At 46.4% G+C, this 10,584-nt stretch overlaps 1 protein-coding gene across 1 annotated transcript; it reads left to right on the top strand.

Annotated features, from left to right (window-relative positions):
• Positions 1 to 8,642: 8,642 nt before the first annotated feature.
• LOC138348206 (uncharacterized) lies at positions 8,643 to 9,437 on the top strand. Its single transcript, XM_069296829.1, has one exon. The coding sequence runs from the start codon at positions 8,643 to 8,645 to the stop codon at positions 9,435 to 9,437; it is 795 nt and encodes a 264-aa protein (XP_069152930.1).
• Positions 9,438 to 10,584: the final 1,147 nt, after the last annotated feature.

Raw genomic sequence — 10,584 nt, 5'->3', positions numbered from 1 at the left:
CCCCGAAGCGAGCATAAGCCTTATTTCGACGATTTTCGTGAGCACACCATTTTTTGGGTGATCCGGATTCCGACGTAAAAAATGCCAAATATTTTCGTGGACGTCCATCAAGACCTTGTCTATTCATACGGTTGGCCATCACGGATTGTCCGTCCCATTTGGAGGGTCAAACGAGCCCCGAAGCGAGCATACGTCTCATTTTGATGATTTTCGTGTGCTGCACACTATTTTTTGGGTGATCCGAATTCAAACGTCAAAAATGCCAAATTTTTTAATGGACGTCCGTCAGGACCTTGTCTATGCATACGGTTGGCCATCACGGATTGTACGGCCCTTTTGGAGGGTCAAACGAGCCCCGAAGTGAGCTTACGCCTCATTTCGACGATTTTCGTGTGCTATATAGCACACCCATTTTTGGGTGATCCGGATTTCGACGTAAAAAATGCCAAACATTTTGTTGACGTCCGTCAAGACCTTGTCTATGCATACGGTTGGCCATCACGGATTGTCCGGTCCATTTGGAGGGTAAAACAAGCCCCGAAGCGAGCATACGCCTCATTTCGACGATTTTCGTGTTCTATAGCATACCATTTTTTGGATGATCCGAATTCCGACGTCAAAAATTCCAAATTTTTTCATGGACGTCCGTCAAGATCTTGTCTATGCATACGGTTGGCCATCACGGATTGTCCGGCCCATTTAGAGGGTCAAACGAGCCCCGAAGCGAGCATACGTCTCATTTCGACGATTTTCGTGTGCTATAGCACACCATTTTTTGGGTGATCCGGATTCCAACGTCAAAAATGCCAAAATTTTTTGTGGACGTCTGTCAAGACCTTGTCTACGCCATCACGGATTGTCCGGCCCATTTGGAGGGTCAAACAATCTCCGAAGCGAGCATACGCCTCATTTCGACGATTTTCGTGTGCTATAGAACACCATTTTTTGGGTGATCCGGACTCCGACGTCAAAAATGCCAAATTTCTTCGTGGATGTCCGTCAAGACCTTGTCAATGCATACGGTTGGCCATAACGGATTGTCGGACTATTTGGAGGGTCAAAGAGCCTCGAAGCGAGCATACGCCTCATTTCAACGATTGTCGTGCGCTATAGCACACCATTTTTTGGGTGATCCGGATTCCGACGTCAAAAATGCCAAATTTTCTCGTGGACGTCCGTCAAGACCTTGTCTATGCATACGGTTGGCCATCACGGATTGTCCTGGCCATTTGGAGGGTCAAAGAGCGCCGAAGCGAGCATACGCCTCATTTCAACGATTTTCGTGCGCTATAGCACACCATTTTTTGGGTGATCCGGATTCCGACGTCAAAAATGCCAAATTTTCTCGTGGACGTCCGTCAAGACCTTGTCTATGCATACGGTTCGCCATCACGGATTGTCCAGGCCAACACCTTGTCTATGCATACGGTTGCCCATCAAGGATTGTCCAGGCCAACACCTTGTCTATGCATACGGTTGGCCATCATGGATTTTCCGAGCCATTTGGAGGGTCAAACGAGCCCCAAAGCGAGCATACGCCTCATTTCGACGATTTTCGTGTGCTATAGCACACCATTTTTTGGGTGATCCGGATTCCGATGTCAAAAATGCCAAATTTTTTCGTGGACGTCCGTCAAGACCTTGTCTATGCATACGGTTGGCCATCACGGATTGTCTGGGCCATTTGGAGGGTCAAACGAGCCCTGAAGCGAGCATACGCCTCATTTCGACGATTTTCGTGTGCTATAGCACACCATTTTTTGGGTGATCCAGATTCCGACGTCAGAAATGCCAAATGTTTTCGTGGACGTCCGTCCAGATCTTTTCTATGCATACGGTTGGCCATCACGGATTGTCAAGGCCATTTGGAGGGTCAAACGAGCCCCGAAGCGAGCATACGCCTCATTTCGACGATTTTCGTGTGCTATAGCACACCATTTTTTGGGTGATCCAGATTCCGACGTCAAAAATGCGAAAAATATTTTGTGGACGTCCGTCAAGACCTTGTCTATGCATATGGTTGGCCATCACGGATTGTCCGGGCCATTTGAAGGGTCAAACGAGCCTCGAAGCGAGCATACGCCTCATTTCGACGATTTTCGTGTGCTATAGCACACTATTTTTTGGGTGATCCGGATTCCGACGTCAGAAATGCCAAATGTTTTCGTGGACGTCCGTCAAGACCTTGTCTATGCATACGGTTGGCCATCACGGATTGTCCGGGCCATTTGGAGAGTCAAACGAGCCCCGAAGCGAGCATACGCCTCATTACGACGATTTTCGTGTGCTATAGCACACCATTTTTTGGGTGATCTGGATTCCGACGTCAAAAATGCAAAAAATATTTTGTGGACATCCCTCAAGACCTTGTCTATGCATACGGTTGGCCATAACGGATTGTCCGGGCCATTTGGAGGGTCAAACGAGCCCCGAAGCGAGCATACGCCTCATTTCGACGATTTTCGTGTGCTATATCACACCATTTTTTGGATGATCTGGATTCCGACGTCAAAAATGCCAAATTTTTTCGTGGACATCCGTCAAGACCTTGTCTATGCATACGGTTGGCCATCACGGATTGTCCGGGCCAGTTGGAGGGTCAAACGAGCCCCGAAGCGAGCATACGCCTCATTTCGACGATTTTCGTGTGCTATAGCACACCATTTTTCAGGTGATCCGGATTCCGATGAAAAAAATGCCGAATTTTTTCGTGGACGTCCGTCAAGACCTTGTCTATGAATACGGTTCGCCATCACGGATTGTCCGGGCCATTTGGAGGGTCAAACGAGCCCCGAAGCGAGCATACGCCTCATTTCGACGATTTTCGTGTGCTATAGCAAACATTTTTTTTGGGTGATCTGGATTCCAACGTCAAAAATGCGAAAAATATTTCGTGGAGGTCCGTCAAGACCTTGTCTATGCATACGGTTGGCCATCACGGATTGTCCGGGCCATTTGGAGGGTCAAACGAGCCCCGAAGCGAGCATACGCCTCATTTCGACGATTTTCGTGTGCTATAGCACACCATTTTTTGGGTGATCCGGATTCCGACGTCAAAAACGCCAAATTTTTTCGTGGACGTCCGTCAAGACCTTTTCAATGAATACGGTTGGCCATCACGGATTTTCCGGGCCATTTGGAGAGTCAAACGAGCCCCGAAGTGAGCATACGCCTCATTTCGACGATTTTCGTGTGCTATAGCACACCATTTTTTGGGTGATCCGGATTCTGACGTCAAAAATGCCAAATTTTTTCGTGGACGTCCGTCAAGACCTTGTCTATGCATATGGTTGGCCATCACGGATTGTCCGGGCAATTTGGAGGGTCAAACGAGCCCCGAAGCGAGCATACGCCTCATTTCGACTATTTTCGTGTGCTATGGCAAACCATTTTTTGGGTGATCCGTATTCCGACATCAAAAATGCCAAATTTTTTCGTGAACGTCCGTCAAGACCTTGTCTATGCATACGGTTGGCCATCACGGATTGTCCGGGCCATTTGGAGGGTCAAACGAGCCCCGAATGGTTTGCTATAGCACACCAGTTTTTGGGTGATCCGTATTCCGACGTCAAAAATGCCAAATTTTTTCGTGGACGTCCGTCAAGACCTTATCTATGCATACGGTTGGCCATCACTGATTGTCCGGGCCATTTGGAGGGTCAAACGAGCCCCGAAGCGAGCATACGCCTCATTTCGATGATTTTCGTGTGCTGTAGCACACCATTTTTTGGGTGATCCGGATTCCAACGTCAAAAATGCCAAATTTTTTCGTGGACGTCCGTCAAGACCTTATCTATGCATACGGTTGGCCATCACGGATTGTCTGGGCCATTTGGAGGGTCAAACGAGCGCCGAAGCGAGCATACGCCTCATTTCAACAATTTCCTTGTGCTATAGCACACCATTTTTAGGGTGATCCAGATTCCGACGTCAAAAATGCCAAATTTTTTGGTGGATGTCCGTCAAGACCTTGTCTATGCATACGGTTGGCCATCACGGATTGTCTTGGCCATTTGGAGGGTCAAACGAGCCCCGAAGCAAGCATACGCCTCATTTCGACGATTTTCGTGTGCTATAGCACACCAGTTTTTGGGTGATCCGGATTCCGACGTCAAAAATGCCAAATTTTTTCGTGGACGTCCGTCAAGACCTTTTCTATGCATACGGTTGGCCATCACGGATTTTCAGCGCCATTTAGAGGGTCAAACGAGCTCCGAAGCGAGCATACGCCTCATTTCGATGATTTTCGGTTGCTATAGCACACCATTTTTTGGGTGATCCGGATTCTGACGTCAAAATGCCAAATTTTTTCGTGGACGTCCGTCAAGACCTTGTCTATGCATACGGTTGGCCATCACGGAATGTCCGGGCCATTTGGAGGGTCAAACGAGCGCCGAAGCGAGCATACACCTCATTTCGACGATTTTCGTGTGCTATAGCACACCATTTTTTGGGTGATCCAGATTGCGACGTCAAAAATGCCAAATTTTTTTGTGGACGTCCGTCCAGATCTTTTCTATGCATACGGTTGGCCATCACGGATTGTCAAGGCCATTTGGAGGGTCAAACGAGCCCCGAAGCGAGCATACGCCTCATTTCGACGATTTTCGTGTGCTATAGCACACCATTTTTTGGGTGATCCGGATTTGGACGTCAAAAATGCCAAATTTTTTCATGGACGTCTGTCAAGACCTTGTCTATGCATACGGTTGGCCATCACGGATTGTCTGGGCCATTTGGAGGGTCAAACGAGCCCCGAAGCAAGCATACTCCTCATTTCGACGATTTTCGTGTGCTATAGCACACCATTTTTTGGGTGATCCGGATTCCGACGTCAAAAATGCCAAATTTTTTCGTGGACGTCCGTCAAGACCTTTTCTATGCATACGGTTGGCCATCACGGATTTTTAGCGCCATTTGGAGGGTCAAACGAGCCCCGAAGCGAGCATACGCCTCATTTCGATGATTTTCGTGTGCTATAGCACACCATTTTTTGGGTGATCCGAATTCTGACGTCAAAATGCCAAATTTTTTCGTGGACATCCGTCAAGACCTTGTCTATGCATACGGTTGGCCATCACGGAATGTCCGGGCCATTTGGAGGGTCAAACGAGCGCCGAAGCGAGCATACGCCTCATTTCGACGATTTTCGTGTGCTATAGCACACCATTTTTTGGGTGATCCGGATTGCGACGTCAAAAATGCCAAATTTTTTTGTGGACGTCCGTCAAGACCTTGTCTATGCATATGGTTGGCCATCACGGATTGTCCGGGCTATTTGGACGGTCAAACGAGCCCCGAAGCGAGCATACGCCTCATTTCGACGATTTTCTTTTGCTATAGCACACCATTTTTTGGGTGATCCGGATTCCGACGTCAAAAATAATAACTTTTTTCGTGGACGTCCGTCAAGACCTTGTATATGCATACGGTTGGCCATCACGGATTGTCCGGGCCATTTGGAGGGTCAAACGAGCCCCGAAGCGAGCATACACCTCATTTCGACGATTTTCATGTGCTATAGCACACCATTTTTTGGGTGATCCGGATTCCGACATCAAAAATTCTAAATTTTTTCGTGGACGTCCGTCAAGATCTTTTCTATGCATACGGTTGGCCATCACGGATTGTCCGGGCCATTTGGAGGGTCAAACGAGCCCCGAAGCGAGCATACGCCTCATTTCGACGATTTTCGTGTGCTATAGCACACCATTTTTTGGGTGATCCGGATTCCAATGTCAATAATGCCAAATTTTTTCGTGGACGTCCGTCAAGACCTTGTCTATGCATACGGTTGGCCATTACGGATTGTCCGGGCGATTTGGAGGGTCAAAGGAGCCCCGAAGCGAGCATACGCCTCATTTCAACGATTTTCGTGTGCTATAGCACACCATTTTTTCGGTGATCCGGATTCCGACGTCAAAATGCCAAATATTTTCGTGGACGTCCGTCAAGACCTTGTCTATGCATACGGTTGGCCATCACGGAATGTCCGGGCCATTTGGAGGGTCAAACGAGCGCCGAAGCGAGCATACGCCTCAGTTCGACGATTTTTGTGTGCTATAGCACACCATTTGTTGGTTGATCAAGATTCCGACGTCAAAAATGCCAAATTTTTTGTGGAAGTCCGTCAAGACCTTGTCTATGCATACGGTTGGCCATCACGGATTTTCCAGGCCATTTGGAGGGTCAGACGAGCCCCGAAGCGAGCATACGCCTCAGTTCGACGATTTTTGTGTGCTATAGCACACCATTTGTTGGTTGATCCAGATTCTGACGTCAAAAATGCCAAATTTTTTCGTAGACGTCTGTCAAGACCTTGTCTATGCATATGGTTGGCCATCACGGATTGTCCGGGCCATTTGGAGGGTCAAACGAGCCCCGAAGCGAGCATACGCCTCATTTCGATGATTTTCGTGTGCTATAGCAAACCATTTTTTGGGTGATCCGGATTCCGACGTCAAAAATGCCAAATTTTTTCACGGACGTCTGTCAAGACCTTGTCTATGCATACGGTTGGCCATCACGGATTGTGCAGGCCATTAGGAGGGTCAAACGAGCACCGAAGCGAGCATACGCCTCATTTCGACGATTTTCGTGTGCTATAGCACACCATTTTTTGGGTGATCCGGATTCCGATGTCAAAAATTCCAAATTTTTTCGTGGACGTCCCTCAAGACCTTGTCTATGCATACGGTTGTCCATCACGGATTGTCCGGGCCATTTGGAGAGTCAAACGAGCCCCGAAGCGAGCATACGCCTCATTTCGACGATTTTCGTGTGCTATAGCATACCATTTTTTGGGTGATCCGGATTCCGACGTCAAAAATGCCAAATTTTTTCGTGGACGTCCGTCAAGACCTTGTCTATGCATACGGTTGGCCATCACGGATTGTCCGGGCCATTTGGAGGGTCAAACGAGCCCCGAAGCGAGCATTCGCCTCATTTCGACGATTTTCGTGTGCTATAGCACACCATTTTTTGGGTGATCCGGATTCCGATGTCAAAAATTCCAAATTTTTTCATGGACGTCTGTCAAGACCTTGTCTATGCATACGGTTGGCCATCACGGATTGTCCGGCATGTCACGCCCGACGTTGCCGACCGTGTGTGCTTTCCAAGGGTGGTGATGTCATGCCACAGCCGACGTCTTCTGACCGTTCGTGCAGTCCAAGGGCAGTGATATCATGCCACGCCCGACGTCGTTAGACCATGTCTGCTGTCCAAAGGCGGTGATGTCATGCCACACCCGACGTCGTTCAACCATGTGTGCTGCCCAAAGGCGATGATGTCATGCCACGCCTGACGTTGTCCTACTGTGCGTGTTGTCCAAGGGCGGTGATGTCATATCACGCCTGACGTCGTTCGATCACGTGTCATGCCCAGGACGGTGATGTCATGCCACGCCTGACGTCGTCTGACCGTGTGTGCTTTCCAAGGATGGGATGTCATGCCACGTTTGACGTTGTTCGACCGTGTGTGTTGCCCAAAGACGGTTATGGCATGTCACGCCCGACGTCGTCCGATAGTGTGTGATGTCCAAGGACAGTGATGTCATGCCACTCCCAACGTTGCCCATCGTGTGTGCTATCTAAGGGCGGTAATGTCATGTAACTTCTGACGTCGTCTGACTGTGCGTGCAGTCCAGGGGCGCTAATGTCATGCCACGCCCGACGTCGTTCGACCGTGTGTGCTGTCCAAAGGCGGTGATGTCATGCCACGCCCGACGGTGTCTGAACGTGTGTGGTACCCAAGGTCTGTTATGTCATGCCACGCCCGATGTCATCATAGGGTGAGAAATGTCCAAGGGCGGTTATGTCATGCAACGCCCGATGTTGCCGACCTTGTGTGCTATTTAAGGGTGGTGATGTCATGCCATGCCCGACGTGTCCGACTGTGTGTGCTGTCCAAGGGAGGTGATGTCATGCCACGCCCAACGTCGTCTGACCGTGCTTGCAGTACAAGGGCGGTGATGTCTTGCCACGCCCGACGTTGCTAACCGTGTGTGCTGTCAAAGGGCGGTGATGTCATGCCACGCCCGACGTTGCCGAGCGTGTGTGGTGTCCGAGGGAGGTGATGTCATTCCACGCCCGATGTTGTTCGACCGTGCGGGCAGTCCAAGGGCGGTGATGTCATTCCACGCCTGTCGTTCGAAGGTTTGTGCATTCCAAGGGCGTTGATGTCATGCCACGCCTGACGTCGTTCGACCGTATGTGCTGCCCAAAGGCTATGATGGCATGCTACGTCCGGCGTCCTTTGAAAATTTGTGCTACCCAAAGGCGATGATGGCATGCCACGCCCGATGTCGTTTGATAATTTGTGCTTTCCAAAGGAGATGATGGCATGCCACGCACGAGGTATCCGATTAATATCCGGAGCATGCGTTGGTCAGCTTGAACTTGGAACACTCGCTATAGCCAGGAGGGCGTCAAAGAGTTAGTACTATTGGTGGTCCCGTAACTAAGATGACTCTATCAGAATGAACTTGATTGTCAGACCAAGAGCACCTAACATAGAATAATTTATAAAAGATTTTGAATTATATTTTATTAATATTACTTAAACTCCAACATATTTGACTTATGTTTACTTGATATCTTAAATTTTGTCTTGTAAGTCCTTTAGACAGTTCTTCTTCATTTATGGATAAAACTCAAAATATTTTGAATAAAATTAATATATCTTCGCAATCAACAAAGATTGCTAAAATTGAAAATGATTTACAAAACTGGAGTATTCCAGAAGAATCTTTCAAAAAGATTTATCAATTAGGTAACTTCAGTTTCCTCACTCGTTGCAATATTAAAACTTGTGAATCTACTATTGCCATTAACAATTCTTCTGAAATTGTTCGTCTTCTTAAAGACAAAGATCTAGACAGGTACAAATCTAGCTTCAACTATTTGCATATTGGTTTAGTTCAAGTTGTTGTAAAACCTCTGTTCAGAAGAGGTCTTGATATTCCTGTCTGCGTTCTCCTCAGAGATGACAGATTTCTTAATTTTGACGATTCCCTTCTTGGATTACTTCAAAGTAATCTCACTGATGGACCAGTTTACTTCAACTGTTATCCTAATTTCTCAGTTGACATTAATGATCCTAATGTCACAGACACTCTGACTCTCAATGTCAAAACCAAAAATCTTAATAGCAAAACTGATTCTAGAGAAATTGCTGTAGTCTATAGGGTCTATTATAGACTTATGAAAACTCAACTTGCTCCAAAAGCGTGTCTTGAAAGCGTCAAAGGAGAAACCATGCTCATGGAAGCTAACCACTCACATAGTTCCATATTGTTTCCTAGAACCCTACAATGGAAGGATATTCTCTCAAATAACGAATGGCATTTTGAGAACATTACACAACCTTTTACTTCTCATCCCCCACGATCCCAAATAGAAAGGCTATTCAGTTTCCCGATGGATCTATTGATCTAAAATTTCTTGAGAATCCATCAATGAGATCTTCATCTGCTCGACGATCGTCTTGGTCACCCTCCTCTTCGTGCCCTTCTAAGACGACTCACCAACCATCTTCTTCCAAAACTTTCGAGGACGAGGAAGACAACATTACTATTGCAAACAGTGAAATAGACAATAGTAAAGGTAAGGTAACAGGGGTTGATTTCAGAGGTAATGTACCTAAAGTTTATTACCAAGACATTTCAGGGAGTCCTACAGCAAGCGAGATGGAACCGCCTACTGATAAGCCTACTTGGTTGGGAATGTTAAAGGTAAACAAACCCTTTGAACCTAATCCAACTATTCTACAAGAACAATGGATTCACCCTGACAATCAAGTCAGAAGAAAATGGTATGTTTCCTCTTATACTCTTAAGCAAAGAGAAAATTTCAGGGAAATTTGGATGAAAGATATGAGAAGAATAGGTTGTGAAATCGAATTCTTCAAGTGGTTTGAAATGACTGGTAGAATTGAAAATTGTACTGAGTCTTTACAAGTTATCATTAATAAATGGTAGACATCTTCTAACAAAGTAATAGAATCTACTACTCCTCCTCTTGACGGAATCAATATTCCTATTGCAGGTACAGTGATAAAAGCCTCTCCCTTCAAAGAGAAGAGTGATAAGACAGGTGCATTACTCGTTGCTGCAGATATTGATAGAGTTATTGAACAAAACAACTATACAAACCAACTCCTCCATGTGGTCTCTAGACAAATAGAAGACACAAGACCATATCTTAGTGGAAGACCAACACCGGCTTCTACTTTATCCAATCATAAAATTGAAACCTACCCAGGATTTAAAATACCTGAATTTTCCAAAGAAAAATTCCCAAAACTTTCTGATACATTTGAAGTTACAGGAAGTATCATCGAAAAAATCAACACTCAACTCAATAACTTTAACATCTCCAAAAAGAAAGATAAAGAAAGTGTTTCCACAATCCAAACCAATCCAAACCCATCTTCAGAAAAAACCAATCTTCTCCAAAAACTTGGAAATAGTTGTTTTCATAACATGAAAAACTACCACAGCAAACCATCTTTTCCAGATTTGCAGTATGAAGAAAATGCTTTCTTATCCACTTCATCTCATGAAGGAAGGAGCATCACTGAATG

This window comes from Solanum lycopersicum, chromosome 4, assembly GCF_036512215.1.
Source record: "Solanum lycopersicum chromosome 4, SLM_r2.1".
Classification (NCBI taxonomy): Eukaryota; Viridiplantae; Streptophyta; class Magnoliopsida; order Solanales; family Solanaceae; genus Solanum; species Solanum lycopersicum.
This window is presented reverse-complemented; position numbering and strand designations above follow the sequence as displayed.

Excerpts from the sequence above, each read along its gene's own strand:
- LOC138348206 (XM_069296829.1), top strand. The coding sequence starts at position 8,643 with ATGGATAAAACTCAAAATATTTTGAATAAAATTAATATATCTTCGCAA.